The sequence below is a fragment of the Tauraco erythrolophus genome, chromosome 7 (assembly GCF_009769465.1).
Source record: "Tauraco erythrolophus isolate bTauEry1 chromosome 7, bTauEry1.pri, whole genome shotgun sequence".
NCBI lineage: Eukaryota > Metazoa > Chordata > Aves > Musophagiformes > Musophagidae > Tauraco > Tauraco erythrolophus.
The window spans coordinates 34205884-34228933 of record NC_141471.1 but is presented as its reverse complement, the minus strand read 5'-3'; the positions used below and the strand labels follow the sequence as shown (position 1 = coordinate 34228933).

General features: G+C 38.4%; 1 protein-coding gene across 1 annotated transcript in view; it reads right to left on the bottom strand.

The window, feature by feature from the left end:
- The window catches only part of HDAC9 (histone deacetylase 9), a 412038-nt gene that overhangs the window by 234599 nt on the left and 154389 nt on the right, over window positions 1-23050 (bottom strand). The window contains 1 exon segment of the mRNA XM_086615076.1: window positions 519-760. Coding sequence (XP_086471202.1) covers window positions 519-760 — 242 coding nt within the window.

Genomic DNA, 23050 nt, shown 5'->3' with positions numbered 1-23050 from the left:
CATAGTGCATGTAACCCCATAAATCATTTTCTTTTTATATTATATGAAGCAGCTCAGAGAAGAGTGAAAACACAACACTTTCAGGGCTTGCCTCCGTTTTACAAAAGCAAATATTATGCACTTGCCTATCACTTTGATTTGTGGGCACAAACTCAAACGGCAGTCAAAAAAAGCAGTCTGTGAATATATTCAAAACTGCACGTACAGAAAAGACAGTCATATTGAAGTCTGGCTGAAAATCCAGCTTTGTAAAATAATTAGTTTGATTTTCTGTGGGTGTGGTGGCTTCATGAGCTTGATGATTCTCATGGTACTGCCTTGGTCTGCTGTGAGCAACTCGCTGGTAGGCGCTAGCAGTTTTGCTTGAAAAGGCTTTTATCACCCAAATACAGAGAAATAAGCACTCAAATGCCATCTCTCAGTCACAGCCAACCTTTCATGCATGTTCCCTTTTCAAGTCTGCCTAAGCATATTCAGTTTTGCAGATAAAGGGAGGGATAAATGAAAAATGTTGCTACCTTTATGTGCTCCTGGAGCTGGGCCTGATGCTGGCGGGTCAGGTTTTCATGCTGCTTCTGAAACTCTGCAATCAGCAGTTGTTTCTGAATTTGCTGCTGCTGCTGGATCAGAAGTAGTTCCTGCTGTAGCTGCTTTTCACGCATAATTGGGTCCACCATGGGAACCATCATCCTGAGATCAGTTCGCAAGTCTAATGGTGAGATAGGCTCTAATCCCACGGGAACCTCCGACTTTACATCCACTGTGGGAGGAAAACAACAAAACGTATATATATTACATATAATTGGAGAAGGAGAATAGATATCATCCCTACTGGGGAAAAGACCAGTTTCACTCAAAGACTGCTTCAATGTACAGACCTAACAAAACACAAATGCCATCTATGCCGTATGCAAACTTCAGACGTTCATACTAGCAACTGGAGATTTTAAAAATTATTTTATCACTTCCTTTCCATTCTCTGCAAAAATACTCCCAGATTAATACTCTGCTAAATAGACTAACAAGCAGCTCAGTTCTAAAACCATGTCACAGCCTAACAGAGAATCTCCTAGGCTCAGGGCACCTCTTCAGGGAAAGCTGAAGGCCTTCCAGTTCTCACTGCATTGCAAGAGATTCTCCAAAGCCAGTGTGTGGATTTTCTGAGGATGGTGTTACACATGAACAGCTACCCAATGCTACATAGTTACTGCATGTAGATATACCCAGCAAACACATAGGAATAACACATAAAATTACAGGAGAATAATTTGACATAGAAAATGATGAGTTTTAATATAGCTTTTTGAAAAGTGACTATTGTGCTTGGAGTGGATTAGGCGTACTTAATACACTACATATGACTTGTAAGAAAACAAAAACGTCTTGATTTATTCTAATTTGCTGTAGTAGTGGTATATATTGTGAAACCAGCACTGAAATAGTTAATGAAGAATCTTGTGTTTCTCCATATCTTGATTTAAATCAAAGGGACTAAAAAGCAGAAGAAGAAGAGAGAGAGATTTGATGATTTTCACTACAATACTTGCAAAGCTCAGGTTTTCATACTAAGTGAAGAGACAAAGTTTATCTTTTTCAAATGAAAAAAAAACTAGCAAGTAACATTTCTACAAGAGGAAAATATATAGTGGCAGAGGGTCTCTGCTCAAGCTCAGCAGTTCTGATTCCATCCACGAGAGGACAGTGGAACACAAACACATTCACTCCTGTTCCTACTGCTCCACTATCTTCATAGGAAAATAAGATTGTTAACTGAAAACAAACATGCTGTCGGAAATGACTAGATAACAAGATTTTAAGTATATTTTCTCCTTTTTCTCTGCTACAGCTGTATTTGTTTTCAGGGAGAAAATCAAAATGAAACAGAGAAATATTCTAGCAAGCAGGAGCAGTAAAGTCGAAGCAGCACAAGTTGAAACTGCAGCAAATGCTGAATTCTAACTGTACAATCAAATCAACTAGCAAAATGTTCTAAAAAAAAGAAGAGACAAGGCACCAAATCTCTTCTGCTGACCATATTCTTTTCTTCTCAAAATTCTGGAAACATGCCATTTTCTGGGCCTTTTTTTTTTTTTAAATCCTAGCAACTGTGACTGTAAACCTCAGAGCATAATTTGCCTTCTTAACCTGCTATCCCAACAGAATGATTGTGTCTAAGTGCTTACTTTTGTTCTGAGACTAATCACTAAATTATAAAAAATCACCTTTAACTTACAAAACTACTCTTGATTATAAATAATTGCTGCAGACCAAGAGAAACGGACAGGCAAACCTCCAGCCTTTCATCCCATTTATTCAGCAGCAATCCACATTCCATTTGTCTAGACTAAATATAGCCACGTTTATACAAGAAATCAATAGTGCTTGCAGAGAGCAGAGCAAAGACATGAATATTTCATCAAACTCAGAGAGAAATGGCAATCAGCGAACTGACAGCAAACCGTGTAGGTTGACCAGCCCTCCAGATAAGTCCCCGGTACTTGGACAACGGCTCATTGCCTGCAAGTCACAATCTTATCGTTGGCACTCTTCTATTTTTAACATTAATTGCATTGTAGGTGACAAAGGCTGATCGTGTTCAAAGTGCGGAGATGGATTTTCTTACATCTTCTGCGACAGGATAATAAGCCTTACTAGGAGCAATAATAGTAACCGGAGCTCGGCAAACCCTGCAGGGTCTGGTTCGCAACAGTGTTTGCAAAGCGAACCCTGCAGGGTTTGGTTCACAATGGTGTTTGCAAACTGGAGCCTGCAGTTTATTTTGCAGATATTGGCTACAAATCAACCCTTACAGCTCTGCATGGTGATTCAGGCCGAATTATACTCCCTATCGCTGACGAGCATCCCGCTTCTTCCTTTTCAGAGCATTTCTCGTGAGGGGAGGCCTCAGATTTTTCTAACAACAGAAATTTCCTTCCACAATGAGTGAAATGTACAACTGAAATCAGGCTCAGTTTGACAAGATACACACTTCCAAGAATTTTCACACACTCAAATAATGAATCTAGCACTGGAATGAATATCTACTTCAAGTTCGACTTCACCTCATTGTTAACGTGGGGAAACAAACATTAAGGCAGTTCTAGAGACCTGAACCCATAGAAATCAACGCATTATCTTTCATGTCATTTAAATGTCAATGTTTACTGACAAATAAAGACAAACAGTTATCTCCTGGCATAAATATTACTAACAGTAAGGTTACCGCCCATACTACTACTAACTGTTGACACAGAGAATGCAAACTTTTGGGGGTTAATTACTGTCTTAAATCTATAATAGCTAATAGATAGCTGGATAATAAGTCAACTTCATCAATGAAATTATTCTAAACAAGTAACTGTAAAATCACCTATCAAACTGAATAATTTACTACTGTCCGTTAGTCGGTCCTAACGCCACAGGTCATTTCCATTCTCCTTACTTGTTACCAGCTGACAAGAAAGAGACAAAGCAGCCCCGTGGAGCTACATCAGTGTGAAAAATGTGTAATGGAGCAGAGAATCAGAATCAGCGTCTTTAAAAGCTTTGACTTTTAGCTGAAGCATCTTCCCCCTTGCCACCCCAACACAATTTTAAGTCTTAAAAGAGCAAAGGTGATGCAGTATATTTATTCTCATCAGGGCTTTTAGTGTTTTTTCACCCCCTCTACACAAAGATACATGCATTTTTCACCTAGAAAAGGCATGTCCTAATCAGTGCCCTCAACTTCCAAACATCATGAGAAGCAGTGGGATGCAGGACTGTAACAACAGGATTCATCAAGATATCAAAGAAAAAGATAGCCAAAGATATTCAAAGATAGCCAAAGAAAAAGACGGATAATGAATGAAAATATTAATCAGAGCTTAATAAAGGCTAACTTCACTAGCAGGAGCCTTGTTTTGCAGAATTTCCAGTATCACCAATGGAGCGATGTTGTAGCAGGCACGATTCAGAGAAGGACCCTGCCCGCACTCTCTCCACTGCCGTCTGGAGCGGAGCCTTCCCAACAGCTCTGCTGGCTACAGAGCAAGCCTTGGATTCCTCTCTAAGGTTAAATAAAGACAAACTCTCTGAGCTCGTGTTAGCTGCGGTGAATACAACAGTAGGCTGCAGAATATTAAATAAAAACGTTACTGAAAGCTCAGTGATTCCAGGAAATATGCCAAAATCTGAGTAGAAAAATATTTAATTTTCAGCTACAACACACTGCAAAAGACATACGTATTTATTTTTCCTATAAAATCTCAATTGCTTTTATCTTGAAACGTAACAAAAAAAATAGTCTCAGAAGAACATCCATATCAATTATATTCCACAGCCAGCACCTCCTATGGTGTTTTTGACGTTCTGTGGAAAGAAAACAACATACTTGCAAAATGGCATGCTTGTTGAGCAGATTTAGATGCTTGAAGCGTATGCAAAAAGAGGTGAAAGAGCTTTTTTTAACCCTGGAGCTTTCCTTTTTGAAACTATTCCTTAAAATTGGAGTCACTGAAAAACTATAAGTCTTTTGCTAAGAGATGGCATTTCAAGCTTTGTTCCTAGTGACTGCTTTCAATTTCTGGTGTATTAGAACACACAAATCTTTTGAATCACAAGTGTTAGAGGAAAAACTCGGAAAATAAAACAGCCCACTTTCTTACCATCATCTCCCAAGAGGGGCAATCTTATTTTTTCTGGCAACTACATTTCTTGAAAGACATCTATGGCATCTTTAAAAACAGGAACTTAAACAAGGGCTGCTGCCGTAAGTTGAACAGGTGACATTCTTTGAGATGCAATGAAGAACAACTCTAGTAGACTTGCTTACCATAACATCTTAGTACATTTATGATTTTTACATTAGAGGAACCGTGTGAACCAGGTGGAACTGCAGGGATTCAGGCTAACCCTTTCCCAAAGGAATTTCTTGGTTATGCTGTTAGGCTGGGACAGTAAGGAAGGCTGGAGAGAAGAACAGGACATGAAGCCGGTGCGGCTCTTTCTCCTGCTTGGTCATCCAGAGAACCTTTTTACTAGAGAAGCAGTTAAGGTTTATGAAGTGAGCAAGGAGGACTACAAAAGTTGGAATGCTAAACTAAAATTACATGCAACAAGAGACACATGACAAGCTCCTCCAACTCGCAATTTCAGTATTAGGCAATAAAAGTGTATTCATGAAAACAGACCAAAGTGAGTAAAATCTAGAAGAATCATTCTGCCAAGAAATGGCCACACCTTACCCCAGACATCAACTCGGTGAAGTATTACAAAGAAAAGAGAGCATAGGAGAGCTGTTTATGTTAGTGGTACTCTTTTGAACTCTGCTCTGCAAAACAGAGCCCACTTAAAGTTATTATTAACTTGTACAGTACTTTCCATAGTTTTCATATGCTTTTCATAAAATGAAAACAAACCAGAAGAGTTTTACACATTTTAGTGTAAAAGAAACTGCCTCCATTTGGCTTCTTCATTGAAAGAAAGCAAAAAACCTTCCTTTTTGCAGGATTAGTCATCAGTCAACCATGCCATAATGAGAGCACTAAAGAATTCACAGAATAGAGCTCTAAGTGGTAGAAAGAGTGGAAGATCCACCTCTACTTCAATAAAGATAATACTTAAATTTACTCTCCAGTTTAAACCTAGAATTCTCCAGATTTATGTTCCACCTCACTCGGGACTTGAAAAGCACCGATACCTGAAAAGCCGTAACAGTGTCTTTGAACATAGATTGAAAAAATGAAATACCACAGGAGGCTGAAAGTCGCAGAAATAAAGAACAGAGGGTAGGAGGGAAACTTTGGCAGGCAGGTGAGACACAAAGTAACTGGCAGGAGACAGGGTAGAAAAAGACTGGCCAGGCAATAAGACACGAGCAGCCAGAGATGGAGCACTGGGAAAGGATTTAAAATTTCTGAGCTTTCTGCACCGAGAAGTAGCATTACAGGAGCATTGCTCACTCTGTAATCTAAGAGCAGCCCTGGCACACTGATAAGGCAGCAGCGCTTGGCCTCACTGCCAGTGTAAATATCGACCTAATAGAGGAGCAATGTGTCTGTGTGAGGATGCTGGGAAATGAAGCGAGCAACGTGGTTTTGAATAGCCATGACTAAAGGGGACGGAGTCTGGCATGAAAATTGCTGTAGTAATTGTTCAATGTTCAAACTTGCAGAAAAATGTCCTAATCTGGAGCCCGTTCCACAGAGGAGAGGCAGCTCGTGGCTTTCGGGGGGCGGCTGTGCCATGGCAAGACCTGTGCAGCAGACTGCAGGAGCGAGGAGATGAAATTTTAAGAATAACTAGTGACATCAGAAGTACAAGTCAGGTGATCAATAAACTGTGAAAAGTTACATTACCTCCCATGGGATGCTTTCATCGTCCCAGCTCTGGTGGCTAAAATCTTGTACCTCAATTCTCAGCTGGTATAATCTGTCATTCCTCTGTTAACTTCAACATAGGCAAAGCTTCCCTATGCCACCTGAAAAGCTTGATGCAGAATCTCTCTCACAAATACAGGAGTGAAGCCTTGAGAGCATCTCATTTCAACATGGGGACAAAAGCATCCTGATTTAGGATGACACTTACAAAACTTTTTTTCAATATTTAAAATCAAAAGAAAATTTCTCCACTCTCACAATTATGCTAAAGGATGCACGTAAGCTGAAAAATCAACACTTAGATTTCACTGAACATCATCAATTTTTTTTTAATTAATTATATTTCCTCAATAATAGTCCGGATTTTGGTTGTCAACAGGCAAGGGAAGCAGAAAGAAGACAGAAAATACAAATGGAAGATTTTTTTCAAAAGCAACACAATGTCTTTTCATGGCAGTTAAGTACTCGACTGCAATTTGTACTTCTTTGCCTGGAAAGGAAAAGCAGAAGAAATTAAGACACATTTCAGATCAGAGAAAATACTTTCCAGTTATTTTCTTGGATTATCCTTCAAGAGTCAGTAACTATTTTAAACAGTACTATCACTGAATTAGAAGTATAAATGAACTGTCAAACCTGATGAGGCACTCAACTGAGTTTGTGGTATTAAGGAGAAGTGTAATAAATTAGACTAGAAATGTATTCCCTTTTGTTCCATAAAAGGGATCTTATCGTCATTATACCTTTTCCCTATTTCTTTTAAGTGTCTGCATACATGTCATAATGAGAAGTAAAATAAATGCAAACAGCGATCTGGGCTTTGATTTACTCTTCTCTTATTTCCCCAGGGCCTGGAAAGGAAGCTCAAACAACCACAAACTTCTAAAATATCAGCGAGAGGCCTTGAAATACCAACACTGAAGTTACAGCTAGCTGGCTTTTGTGAAAAATCAAAGGCTTTATTATATCGATTTACTAAAATCAGATTCCTTCTCTGCAAATAGGCTGTTGAGCCAATCAGTCATAACAAACACAAACATAAATGCCATCTAATTTGTTATAGCCAAGAAGTTTTTAAACGTTATATTGTTTGCTTTTTCTTCTCTACTGAATACGTGAGCAAAAGTTCCACTCACGAGCCTGCCTGAGTTCATGCAAATATCAGGCCAACCACTTCTGTCACAGGAACAAAGCCAAATGCGCCCAGTAAATCACATTAGAATCTGAAACGCTTTTAAACTCAAACCTGGGATGATCTGTTATCAAGAAATTCAAGCTGAGCTATATTTGGGTTTCTGAGTTACTTTATTTATATTTCAGCTTGGAGAACTCTTACGCACGCCTTCTCTACAACCAGCAGCACACAGGCACATTCTCACTTTCCAGAAAACGCCCTTTTAATACAAGGAATCCAAATATCCTAAACTCTAGATACTGCTGCTGCAGGCAAGATAAAAACAGGACAAAGATAAATGAACATACACTTACAAATGTAGAATTTCTATGTAACTTTCTTCTCAGTTCAAAAGTCTATGACATAGTGGTGATACTATTAAATAATGATAATATATCAGTGCTAATTATGCTGTTGATATCAGGGTAGCCTATTTGACCATAACATGCCCACCCCATGGCATGTGTGCACAAGAAATGACAGGGAAGAATGTGCATTCTTTTGGCTGTGTATCTTCTGTACTCCTGTCAGCCAGATCATATTGAAGATGCCAAGTCAGGTTTGACTTGGAGGCAGTACCACTCAGCGGCTGCAGAACTAGGTAGGTACAATGTCTCCAAATCAGCAGGTGCCAGCTTATCACTATCGGCTGGTCATTTCATTAAAGCGTTAAAATTAATTAATTAAAATGAAGTATGTGTGATATAAATCTGTGGACATACACTTGCATACATACATAATTCTTGCATTATATCCTGAAATGCTAAGAAAAAGAAAAGAGCAGACATGACACGACATTATTCTCACCTCCCTTTTTAATAATGATAGATGATACATACACATGAGAAAGACAATATGCTTTTAATTGTGTCAGTGTTAATATGCATTAAAAGAGAGTGTACAAAGTCCCTCAGGTTGCTAAGGATGACTGAAAGGGCATCATGAGGGGTTCTAGGGACCTGCTACAGTCCTTGCCTCATGCCCCATCCAGAGACAATACGAGGCTGCTACAAGTGGTACCAAATAAGTCCAGAACATACGATTTTCACGTACTTTCTTTCGTCTCTTCTCCACCTGTGAATGCTGCAGGCATGCTGGTGGCAACGTCGAGTTTACATCTACTGAATAATTCCTAACAGTGGGGATACCACTATTCTACTCCAAAGTGCATGACATAGAGAAAGAGGAGAGGGGAAAAAGCTCTACCTAGAAGTGAGAATATCAAAACTAAACAGCTACCATTTGGGCATGCCAGCAGGTAGAACCTGAAGTATCACGGGTCAGCATGCTCCAGGCAAATCAGGCAGTGGATGGAGGTTTGCTGAACAAGTATCCTCAAATAGCTTTGCTATTTCAGGGGTGTAACAGCCAGTGCTCTAACTGAAACCCTTGGAAGGCGAGATACAGTGTAAATCTTTCAAGGAACTGTTGGCAACTTTGTATTTTAGGGAAAAAGATGACTGACCCCAAAACTGCATTGAAAAGAGTATTTTCCAGTTCCTTTTTTTTTTTTTCTTTTTTGTATTTGCATGTGCTCCCCAAGATAGTACAATATTTAGGATTTTCTTTTTTCTTCTTTTTTACTGCATAGCAAAAAACTATCATGTACATGTAACTTATTAAGCTCACAACCTCTCTCTTATACCCAAGAAATCAAGAAATACCTTCTATTATTCCAATGTTTTTAATAAGTATTTATGGAACATCTTGATCTTTGACAAGCATGAGGCTAAAAATGGTTTTGATCTCAAGCACAGAAAAAGGGAGGATCAAATTGAAATCTCCCACAGAGGAGGGCGAAAATCCAACAGAATGATAATAGTACCTTTTAAAGAATCTTTCTAATGAGAGCATAAATGAGATGCCAGTCAGAGACTGGCAAACACAATACTACTTACTATATAAGCTTAGAAATAAAACTCTTATGTATCCTATGCAAAATTAATAATTGCAGATGTTCATTAGTAAAGATGTATTTATTTGTGTTATAAATGTTTTCCTATTCTGCTCCCCTTTGTACCACATTGCCTTGGACTGCAGCATATTCAGAGAAGTCTGTCTTCCTTTGCTCACATAAAACAGCTAGTATATTTGCATAGTGACTAAAATAAAATTAATAAATAATACTAGATCACTGATTTGGAATTTTTCAGAAGTCCACCTGTTGGATTACTGACACCTAGCAGCAGAAGAGATTACAGCATGTATAGAGAAAACGCTATGGGCAAAGCAGAGAAAACGAAAGGAAAAAAGATATGGTTCCAATGATGATGCAAAGCAAAAGAAAGAATGTAGAGTTTATTAGACTGAAGAACTGAATTAGGAGTGACAGAATTTGAACAGGGATAAACAATGGCAAAACAACTGATGGGAATATTACACAGCAGTCAAGTCCCAAAGTTGGATAGGTGAAGACGTCAATAGGTAGAGAAGATGGGCTGCTCTAAAGAAAGTAAGGAGGAGTTTCTGAGGAAGATCCATCTCAGCTTCATGAAAGGGTTGTGAAGGTTTTAAAGGTCTTGATTTAATCTATTTTCTGCTGCAGCCAGAGTATGTCTTTCAGGGAACAACCTTGACTACCATGCAGATGGCCTCATTTCCATTACTAAGACATTACATAAGGCAGGCACTCCAGTAAAAGAGATTACATAAAATATACAGAAAGCTTTATGAACTCACAAGCAAGGAAATGTCAGTCTTCCAGGATGTTTTCTTATATTTTCATCTCATTAATGGGAAGACTGTTGTGGTTTTATAGTGTATAGATCCAAACCATAATCATTTGCAGTAAGTAATCACAAAAAGTGTCTCTCTCATATTCTGCCATTTGGGATTTGGGGGAATTACTTGAAAAAAGGAGACAGACATCTCAGGTTCACAGCTGTAATCTAAATATTGCAGAACTCTTCCATTTTATAACAAAATGGTGCCTTGGCAAAGACAAACTTTTAGATGTTTACTTCTAAAACCAAATAATGTTCTTTAGCTGAAAAAAATCCCAAGCTAGGTATATAACATCTTGTTCATGTAACTCTGTGACACACTTAGCATCATCATTATTACACTATTTATCTAAATTCCTGCTTTCCTATTTTTTCTCTTTTCAGCAGTAAATGATTTCAATCCTACTGTGTCCATATCTGTGTCTACTTTGACTATCTACTTTGATTCCTTGAGAACATGTGCTATAAATATGTTCCCTAAATTCAAAAGATCTCAGATAGCAAAAGCAACTTACCACTAACATGGCACTCTGTACGACAGAAAAAAAAAAGCTATTGCTACTTTTTTTATAATGATGTAATACTAAACTTAGAAAACATTAATTATTTGTGCTCTCTAGACTACAGAGATCTCTGAAAAGCACCCTCCAGAATGCAGAGAAGTGATTTTATCCACCAGAGGGAGTCGATCTTGTTTTTCAGGTCAACTAAGAATGAGAATGAACAGAAAATGCACTGAGAAGGGAAGAAATCACTAACAAAGTTTATATCCAGATATATGTGGATACCAAACATAATGAAAACAAAGCTTAACTGGAATTCTGTTCATTGTGATAAGAAAATTACCTTTTTTGCTTTAAGTGTTCATTAACAATATTCATATTACTGTACTTTTCCTGTATGACTTGAGATTAATGAGATTTGATGGAAACTAAAAATAATAATTGACATAATTAGAATTATATTAATATTTCTGTCCAACTTACTATTCTTTCTATATTTGAGTTCAAGTCACTACCATACTCATAAGTCTGTTTCAGACACATACTGGCTCAACTCAAAACTGTAAATACAGCAGGTTTTCTTCAGTTTATTTATGATTTTGTCACCTTAATAAGCAAGTAGAGTTATGAACTTATGATGGCGAGTATAGGAAAGAAATCGGTATTTCTACTCATTCTGTCAAACGTTTGTCTTCGTAATTTTTCAGCACTGGAAAAGTAAACTATAGGAATTATTAAGAGGATTGGCAACTTTCTCAATACATTAGCTGGAGATATTTTCTATTATTATTATTCTAAATAAATTATGAAAAATCATTCTGCATTCTGTACTATTCCAGATACTAGCAAAATGAAACACTTCTAAGAAATTCATCTGTTATGTCAAAAGATACAACAGCCATAGAAAAATTCCACATAATTCTGTTGCCACTTAGCAAGTGCAGTTCAAAAAACTGGAAAGCCGAAAGTTATTACCCATTTTTGGTTTTCCGCTTTTCAGTAGGTCCATTTTTTACTAGTGGGTTGGTTGTTTCTCTCTTCACCTTAACTTATCTGACACACAGAAAGTCAGTCAAGCCAGTGGCCATTTCTTCATTCTCAAATGAGATATTCTTTCTCAAGTCAGCTTTTCCAGAAATTACAGTTCCTATTAAGAAGTCTACAAAAATCACGGGGAACTCTTCTCAGATTTCAAACTAAAGTTTTAGAAATCTGCAGATCAGGTCTGGAACATGCACAGTAGACTGAAAACTGCTTGAACGGAGTCAGGCACTCAAAATTACTCTTCAAGAAAGTATTTGGGTCCTTTGAGAATTTCAGCCTAATCATTCAAATAAACCTTAGTCATATTGAAACCCTCACCCTCCACTTAACATATTAATCATTCAGAGTAGAAGTTTGCTCTCATTAGACCTAAGATGAACAAATCTTAGCACACTGTAGTAAGAAGCACATTTAGTCCTGTTGACTGAGCTTTTGAACCTGGCTGGAAACGTCATTAAAAACTAAAATTCTGCAATACAAGAGGCAACATGAAAGTAAGTGCTCAGTTCTGCACTTCAAGCAGAACTTTTTGTGATCAATGAGATAGCATTAACAATATGTTATGGCATTATTGCATCAGGCATTGGATATTAAGGGCTGGAGAAGGCGGCAGTGCAACTAATTTAAGGTTTGCCATGGAAAGGCTGTAATACTATCTTAAGGCAAAGCACTGAGAGCTTGCTACCATACAGAAGTCATTAACACATTCACTTTGTTGTTGTCAAACAGACAAACTGAAATCTAGCCTGAAACCTCCTCATCAATGCACTGCAGAAGGCTGGATCCTGAGATTTTCAACAGAACTTCTCAGTTGCAGCAGCAGCATCCCTTATCAGGTTCTTCTGTTCAGTATCATTTGTTTTCTTTCTCAGAAATTTAAAAGTTCTTTCTGACTGTAATCTGACTAATTTTGAGTCTTCCTCTTTCTTACTCAAAGTATTCAAAAGCTACCAGGAAATGACTTTCAATAGTTTAGCTTACTGAAAATATTACAATAAAGCATATTAAAATAATTAAGAACAAAATGCAAATAATTTCTGATTAGTCCAGAAAGTAGCATCACTTTCTATGGCTTTTTTTGTATTTATGCCATGCACATTTATATTTCTTAGAGTTATACTGCTAAGAAATGGTAATTTATTTTGGCTAATGAGGTTATTTACAGTAACTTTTAGATATGCTTTTGTTTGGTTAACTTCTCTTAATTAGGATCTGACAGTGAATAAATACCTGAACTGAAATTTCTACAATATTATGGATTTCTCTGTAGCAAATCTTGGTCCAGCGGTCTCTCTGCTGACTGTAAAGTGTAGTTAACTAAATGAACACTGAGACCATGGTAGTATATCCATAAAGCATGTTTCATGCAATGTCTTAGGAACTGAAGGTGAAGAATATACCACATGAAGCTGACTTCCCTGTAGTCACCAATATAGAACAGGATTTCCTAGAAGTACCACAGAATCTACAGAACCACTAGCAACTCGTTGCTGTGTACAGAAGCACTCTGCAAAAACTACAGGAATAATACAGTCTGGACATAGCATAAATATGGAGAGAATGACCAAGAGTCAGTCTGCCTGAAGGAAAGGAGATCTGGAAATACAGACAATGGAGATATCATTGATTTCACTCATTCCAAATATGAGAGTACTATTCTGTCAATTGAGAGCTATGCACCTGATGAAACACCACAAAGCAAAGCTGATACCCAATACTATTACCTTTCACTTTCTCCACAACTCAGAGTCCCAAAATAACAAACTGACTAGCTCTTGGCTCAGAAAGAGCTTACTTATGCCCCCATAAAATTTCACTTCATTTCCAATCACACCTACATCTTCCAGAGAAAAAAAAGAAAAACGAAATTGATAGCCAACACACACAAAAAGGCATCTCAAGAATTTACCTTAAATGCTTTTTGAATACAGGTAAAATGAATGGCTCACCTTCAGTGCCAGAGATGATAAAAAAACAGCATATGATCTTTCTTAATAAATAGGAAATGACCAAATATCTCTATCCATTATCCTCTTAATTCACCCATTTCCAGAACTTGCACCCTCTTTTCTAGAGCTTGCTTCACCTCATCTTAGAGGACATTCTGATAAAGAGGAGACTAGTTGCAGAATGGGATGAAGTTGCTGAGATCTCACCACTGATTTCAAGGAGGCTGACTTCAGACAGTGCCATGCTATATTTATCACCCATCTCTAAAAAGGTATGGAAATCAAATGACATAAAGCTGCATGACTTGGGGTCACAAGGCTGAACAACTGTAGATCCTGCACGATTTGGAACAAGGAGACCAAGGATTCTTTGTTAGCCAACAATGACATATATGGCAATATGCCATACATGAAACAATTTTGTGCAAATACATTTATACTGACAGCATACTATTGTGACATAAGGCGAACATCTCACCAACACTGCGGGGTGGGACCATCCTTTCTGTTGACAGGGGCAAACTATTACAGCAAACAGTTAACAAGAAACCATTAAGGATCATTTGAAATATCTTTTTTTTGAACCATCTGACAAAATTTTCGCTGCCACTCACTTGAAATTTAGCTTATTGAAAAGTGTAATTTTTGACTGGAAATTATGTCCAACAACAGGATAATCAGCTTTTGATTCCTATATGCCAGCCAAAGGACACAACATACATATCCAGATACATAGTTTAATATCACAATAAAAGAAATAATAAAAAAAATAATCAATACACTTTGTCCTTCTACCATTTAAACAAAACTCAATGAAACAGTGCCTTACAACTTTCATCCAATGATGACCTTTCACAACCATCTGAAGACACACAAAATCTTGCCAATCACTCAGAAATCTGGCTAAATGTCCCAAGGTTCCAGAACCAAGTAAAAATCCTGCGACTCAATACACAGCTATCTGCTATCTGCTACAGTTCAAATATCCTAAGAAAGCCCCTGTGTGCAAACCACACAAAAGATCTTCAGAATTTGGTCGGTTCCTGAAAAATGGTTGCCCACATGGAACTACTCCAGAGCACAGTAGGTAGAGAAACTAGTGCTCATTTCAATTATTTCTGAGATCTCAGAGTGACATCAGCCCTCTTCAGAGCTATCTTCTGCCATTCCAGTGTGGACCTGCTGATCATCTTTCCCTCAAATGAAAGAGGGGAGACTAGATGGAAAATTACTCACTAAACCTTACAGCCTTTTAAATAAGGGCCTCTGCTGAGACCTTACAGGGCATGTTTTCCTCGTGTGTGTTCAGTTCCATGTGTTTCTGACTTCAAAATGCTGCTACAGCAATGAGATTATCTTGATAATGCCAGGCAGGCTCATAAGACTCAAGCTTCAATGCAGTGCCCACCCAGGCTTAAAACTCAGCTGGCTTTTCCAATTTTGATATCAAGCTGGTGGGTACATTCAGACAGCTACCAAATTGCTCTCTGTAACCTCCCATCTGCAGAAACCACCATGATAAATTTCCCCATTACCATTATTACAAAGACAGAGAAAAAGTAACTTACTTGCAAAGCAAAAGCCATTCCGACCTGAGAAGTATGTCTTTTTCTGAAATAAACGTTACTCGGTTCTAAGAATTTGCACAATTGACTTCCTTTGCTCTTCCTTGGCAATGTCTATTTAGAAGAGATCTATTTATTCCTCAGCACATTTCACAGTTCCTGTTTCTAAATGAGAACAATATTAACAAAGGGTAAAAAGACACAAACATGTCTCAAGAAAGCAAGACTGATTTCTATAAGGTATGTATAGTTTTGTTTCCAGAGGGACAAAAACTCCTAAAACCTTCAATGGACAGCAAAGCAGTCAGTCTTTCAAGACCTACTGATCCTAACATGAACTTGCCAAAAAGGAGAGAAGAAAGTAAAAAGGCGCTTCAGATAAATGAATAATTGGAAATAACCGTATTATACTATAAACAGTTTCCAATTTACCACTCATAAATAAATGTCAAAACTGATCATATTCCATGAAACAGATCTGTGACTATTTCATGACAAGTGGTTGTCCCTTCACCTACAATTGCCACATTAGACTACAAGCACTTCTTCCATCCTGTAATAGAGTGGACTCCATGTTAAAGTCATTTCAAGATGATATATTGTACTTTCAAAAAAACCCCACAAAACCCAAAAACCAACCAAAAAATGCAGAGTGAAGGGAATTCACTTCCCACAAATTCACTCTGTTCATAGTTATTAGTCTTGTCTCATTATTTTTCTGCTCAAACTAAGCACCTATGCCCTATTTCATACTGCAATATTTGCGGCAAAAAAAAAAGTTCAAATACATACAAATCTTCTGAAAGAGTACAGAGGACCACAGCACAGATAGCAAAAAGAGTAAAGGAACTGCAGAAAAAAACCCAACACTCAAACATATCATATTTAAGGAGATTACGTAGTGAAATTCAGATTTTTTTTTGCGTGATTTGCTCCCTCTCCATGCCCTTTATAAGCTTTTCACCATCACCTCCAGGTACTACTCCTGACTATGTAACCTCCACTGGCACCTCCCACTGAGAAACTTTACTGGTAGGTTCATTGAACCAGTGGTATATGTTGGCATGGGCACGCAGAGCTGTTTTCATCCTTTCCCTGTGGTTTCCTTTTCCACAGTAGGCTATCCAATATTCCAAGGCACAGTATGAACCAGCATAAACTTCCTGCTAAATGACTGCGGTTCCAGTCCTCAGCCTGAGCTTAGGCACCAGGGACTGACCACAGTCTCCTGAGTTCAGAAGTATCAACATGCTACTGGAGTTGGTGAGTAAAATGATTAATGCATCGAAATACCTGTATTTGCTAGCACAGTATATTCTTAGACCGTTTTCTTAGGATTTTTGGAATCTGTAACTTGCACCTCCATGAAAGAATAAAATAAAAACACAGAAGAAGTTTTCTTCTCAAAACACTTTTTTTGCCATAACACAAACTCCCCTGCGCCTCTGTATGGCATTAAAATGAATAATCTACTTGAAAGTAACATAATTTGAAAAGTATCCTTAACAGTGAAATTCCTGAAATTTTGTTATATTTATATTTTATAAATAGACATAAAATTTTATATTCATTATATTTTAATACTTTTTATTTTATTTATTTTACTGTTAAAACATGCCACAAACACACACAATTTAGTCAAAAGCTGCAGATGCATCAGGGTCTGCTATCATAAAACAAGCTAAAAAGGATGAGCAACTTAGAAAAAGGTAACATCAACTTTACTTGAAGTTTACACCTGAACATTTTATACATACATATAAATGGAGAGAGACAGAGCTGGATTAAGAAACGGACACTGTAAGGCCAAGAGCTGCAAACAAAGCACCATTTAATCATACTAGAACAGAATCTCTCTTATATAATGTTTCAGTTAATGGTTGGTATGGAAAGCTAAAGAAAAATGGCTCGAGTATAATCATTATTCCTAAATCTGAGAAAAGCTTAAAATTACACCTCGGGGAGCTAAGCTGCTTCACGCTGTGCGTAAGCTGCACATCTCCTCTCCCAGCAGCTCTCGCCAGCCCTCCCAGGCAGGGTGCAGACCATAACAGATCGGCTGTCACAATCCTCTCCTCGGAGAAAAGGAGGAGCTCCCTGCTCTTGTTTTATGAAAGAAGGTGAGACACTGGCTGAAGTCACGCTGAGTGTGTGTGATGTGAGTCTTAATGACAGTCACATGAGATATGGCCAGCGATAGCCCCGATTGCCTTAATAAACGAATATGTATTATCAGAGCCTACAAGAAGCGAGTTGAGCACTGTGTAACAAGCAGGAGCCGTGTAAGCAGTGAGCGCAAGGAATTATTTCTTCAGGGACGAATATGAATCCTACATCCCACACTTAGCTAGTAAAACATAATCCGGTATTTAATACAATTAAGCCAATTAACACCATATCAACACTATTTTAAAACTTGTTGAGTTGGGTAGCTTCATGCCTTGGGAACAGTCTTAATTCAGCAACGATAAAACCACTCTTACATTAGGCAGAACTCTTTCAGCACAGGAGCACCACTTGAGATCAAAAAATAGCCCACGATAACTGATGTTGACAACTCCCAGTAGCAACCTCCCAGCCATTTCAGCGACCACTCTTGCAGCCTGTGAAAGACAGAGCCACCAATATGAAGCTAATAGTCTTTAGCTAGTTTCAGTCTAAGTAAAGAAAACCATCTGGCAAGAAACCTCAGCCAGCCAGCCACAGGGCTGTTAAACTGCTGTGCTGAGGTTGGCTGCCACTGGGGTTGCGTACTAGGGGCAACGGGGTAAGGAGGGGGTCTGCACTGCAAAACGAACCTCTGCTTCCCCACTGACACATCCATTTCCCTGTTGTACCCTCTTTTCTGCCATTCTCCACTGGATGGGTTGGCACAGTACCAAGCAGGAACAGTCAGGTAAGGACCGAGCAGTGGGAAGTCATGTTCTTGGTCTTCCTAAGACTCTGGTTGGGGTCCTCTCCCAGTACCTTACTGCTTACAGCTGGCTTCATGGCACCAGCACACATGGTAAGACAGGGGAATAACTAAAATAATTTCTTCCTTCATAATCTGTAAGGGGCACACACCAGAAGCGCTCCTCATAAGCGAACTGGAGAAGAAGGGACACAGCATGAGAACTTCCCAGAACTTACTAAGACAGAGGAAATGGAAAAGGACTATAAACTGCTGGTGTCAGGCTGATGGTCTAATCAACCACTGCACTATGGTAGACTTTGAAGTTTGGGTAAACTGGACTGAAATAATCCATTGCCTGCCAACTGTTTATCTATACTGATGTGCCAGTATCTTTCTGATGTGATAGTTCAGCTTCTTAAAGAACAGTAAGTTTTAAGTCTCTCCAGCCTACAGATGTAAATAAGAATCACAAGTAAGTATCTATTGCTTTCACTTGAAATTCCTACAGATTTTGCTCACATCTTTTGGCCAACTTCAGCTGGCTGTTAACCTTTACCAGAGTACTCACCGGTACAACAATTCTCTTAGCCTAACAGCCATTTCACACTATTTTGCTAATCTATGATTCTACCGTGAGAAGCATATTTTCATAAGGCAGACCACTTCTTTGGAGAGAAAAGCTTAAATGAGTAAAAAGTTACGGAGAGAAGTCATGCGTTTAACCCCATCTCATGTAAAAATGGGGCGGGCCTTCAGTCAAACAGATGTACAAACATCTGCAATTTTTTTACAGTATTTACAGAGATAAAAGACATTTGAAAGAAAATCTGTGCCTTTTATGTTAATTCCTAACCTTTCTCCTGCCCTCTTTGACCCACGCTCTCAGCAAAGAGTCCTGCTTAGAGTCAGTCTGACAATACTTCGAGGCCACGACAGTTCCCTGAAAGTAACTCAACTGTGCAAGTTCAGAAAAGGAGGACTGGCATATACCACATGGCCATGCCTCTTTTCTGCTCTCCCTCTCTCTGGAGGGACAGAGCAGAGCAATGGCAGTGACAAGTCTACCGACAGATGCCGTATTTATTCACACTGAGAGTGCAGCCTCCCTCATATGGACATTTTGCAACCTGTCTCATGTGGGCATATGCATTTGTGCATATACAAACTAAAAACTGATTGAAGACACTGGAAATTTCCCTGCTACTACATCTTAATATTTGGATTGATAAGAATTTGAGGTCTCTGGAAACTATCTTATGAAATATCTGTCTGGGTTTTAAACTGCACCTTTCAATTACTAGTTTAATCTACCAGCACGGCACCTCAGCAGTTTTTGTGACTATTGCGTAATTTGTTAGTCAGAAATGCCACAATGCAGTGTTCTATATATGCAAGTCTGCTCTAACGCCAGTTTCCATTCTGAAAACCACCATATGATTTGCTTTTCAGATCGTATTAATTAATCCCTCATTGGATTAAACTGCTATGGTTTGTTATTTGTTATGCTGTTAGCAAACAGCTGGGTTTTAATAACTTGAGTGCAACTTAATATCATCACCATTACGAAACTCTTTTAATGCTTAAAAAATGGCCTGTAATCCGAACGTCCTGTTGGATGGCATGTTTAATTTTTAAGCACTTTCATCTGTAGAGAGTATTTTCCCACCACATTTTTGTTTGCAGTTTTGATGGCAGACTACAGATAACAGAGCTCTACTGTGAAGTAAAGATACAGAGCAGATATCATTTGCTCAGACAGGTATGCAAAAGACAGTAGAAGCTACACACAGTTCAGAGCACAACAGCTCTTTGTGGATAAATGATGAAAGATAGGATTTCTTCCAGTGCGTAGTAAGCACGCACAACAAACAGCTGTACTGGTCTTAATTTTAAGAATATACCACAAAATAGGGAGAGCTACATGGCTGTTATCTGCATTTCTGTTACTGATCATTTCAGTGACATTTCTATAAATATTGCACATGAGCAGCTACAAAGACAAAGATTTAAAAATAAGGCATAGGCATTAAGAGCAGATTATACTGTATGGGTGGGAAACAATGATTTCTGGCACAAGCACAGATTATGTCTGTGTTCAACATGTGGGAAGTCTTCATCAGTAAAAATCAGCTGCCATCAGTGCTGAATGAACTCACGTCACTGTGGAGCACAGCATGAGTCTGACACAGCTCTATTGCCTTCTGTAAGATATTTCTGTATCTCAAGGGAATAAGAAGTCAGAAAACAGAAACATTTTTAATGTGGGTTGTGTGAATAGTCCTGTGATGTGTGCCCACAATAAAAAAAGATTGCATATTCCTGATCGTTGCTGGTACTGGGTGAGAGACTACAGAGAATTACACAGAAAAGAGAGTCTTGCCATTCCTAGAAAACACGGTCACAGCTAGGACAATTCAGGTACAACAATGCGTCTACAGCTAATTTCCCCAGGAAAAACTTTGTTTATGAATGGCAAAGAGCACAGTATGGTTGGTTGCTCTAAAGAACCCTGGCTGCACAGCTTTTCTTCATCTATCTGGAGTGGGATGGGCAGTACATAGGTTATGGTCACCTCACTATCCACCAAAGAATCCTAACTGCTTTCCTAAAGGGCACAAAATAAGAACCACCCTGGCTGCCTGCCTCCTCCCGAGACGCATCTTTTGGACACATCATTCTTCTGTCCTTGTCTTGCCAGTTCTTTTTAAAGGAAACATAAGAAAGGAGAATCAACAAGAAGAAAGCAGTCACATACTTGCCACACTTCTTACAGGTGACACTTTCTTGAATACTTTAATAAAATCTTACTGTCTTACAAAGTTCAATGTACTCATGAAAAATATGAGCACAAAGTTCTCATGAAAAATATGACATATATCAAACCCTTGCTTCTCTCAGTCATACAGTTTTATAACAGCAGCTTTTCCCTTGCAGCTAGCAACTTATTTCTCATTCCTTCTGCTTTTATGCTTTCTGTCCTGCCCATACGGCAAAAAGAAAGGCAGAGGAGTGGAAAACCTGTCCAAATAGCACTTGCCACCATTGTAATAAGTCCAGTGTAAGCATCCATAGACAGATTTACGGAGGATAAACTGAAGCTTAAATCAGAACTTAATACCCCTCTCTGGTTTTTGTCAGGAAGAAAATACAGAGAGAGTATGTAGAACATCAAGAAATCAGTGTTTTGTGGAAAACTAAATGTCACACAGACTTCTAATTTACAGTCCAAATTGTTAATGAACAGTTGAAATCAGTTCAAAATTGATTGCTATACTTAAAGATGCATAGGCATTCACAGAAAGGTCCCTATTAGACACACCTCTCAAAGGAGTAAAAAGTTTCCCCACATGGTTTTCAGTCACTGGCCAGGATGCCACAGCCACATTCTTCAGCAGGAAGCCATGCAGAGGAATGTAGAAACCATAAATATTACCAGAGATCGATTGCCTGTTGAAAACTATTGCAGAGACAATCAATTCCTTCAAAAATGTTTCTTCATTCACACAGAATCTGACTGATGTGCTTCTCAACAGAATTCTTAGACATCTGTAGTAATTCCATTTAATGCAATATATTGGCTTTTTTGGCTATGGCTACTAAGTACTCAACTCTGCTAATTGTCTTCATGTTTTACTTTGTAAGAAGTGAACTGGTCTACAGAATTCAAGAGAAAATGTTAACTGCATAGATGTATGTTTAGATAGAATATGGTTATTGAATTAGATTTTAAATTGGCACTAACTTCAAGTAGACACAAGAATAGGAAAAAGTAGTTTTATGGCTGTTAGTCTACATCAAATATTGAATCACAGATGCTTGGTTTTTTCCATAGGGCTTTTTCCTCTCATCTCCAGCTCCCTGCCACATTCCCTCAACTCAGCTTCTAATTCTCAGTTCCGAGCCGTCAACACAAGCGCAATGTTCTAGTTTATCCTGACAAGTTTTCTCTTTCCTATCCAGGGAAAGCAGAAAGAGTAACTGAGCACAGGAATGACAGATGTCCTATCGGTACTTGGATCCAGGTTCAGATTCAGTCTTCGGCATCCAAAGAACTAAAACAGCTGAGCTCTGAAATGGAGCACATTCACTGCAGATGAAATCTTCAGGTTATCTACACAGTTCTACAACTTTTATCACACAGAAACTGTAGTTTACCAAGGGCATTATATTGGCCAGATGTTTAAAAAATAAGTAAATAAAATGCATTTTCTAGTATGACAATACTTTTCCCTGCCGTGACAAATTGCAAAACTTTTGTTCTGTACACACCATGTGGTCTTAAAGATCAGCAGAAATTTTGAAGTGAGCACTGTATGTAAGCCACAGGAGCAAAGCACATAAGGTGATTTGTGACAGGCACAAGACTTGCTGGGCATGGCTTGCTGCAAGCTCAACATACCTGTAGTCGAGTAGCTGTAAAACAATCATTCAGCCTCAGGAACACAATATCCATAAACCCCACTGACTGCCAATGACCAAGTAGGCCTGACATTAGACTTTGTGTTGCTTTTTTTGGGTTCTGTTACATATGATTGGAATTTATCAGAAACCCAAACAAAACTCATCATCTTTGAAAAGCTACTCACCCAAAAAAAACTTGAGCTGAAAGGGAAAAATCTGGTAAGATCTACTACTACCAGTCTTGTGTGCTATAGGCAAAGAAGCACAGGTCACACATCCATGAACACTGAATTTAGAAATTTGGGGGAAATTCTGACTACACTGAATTGAATATAAAATCTCACATGTACTTCAACAAGGATGAATTTTACACATATTTTTAAGAACTCAATCATTTTTCAGATTTATCTCATTATCCATGGCCCCTCTTCTTCTG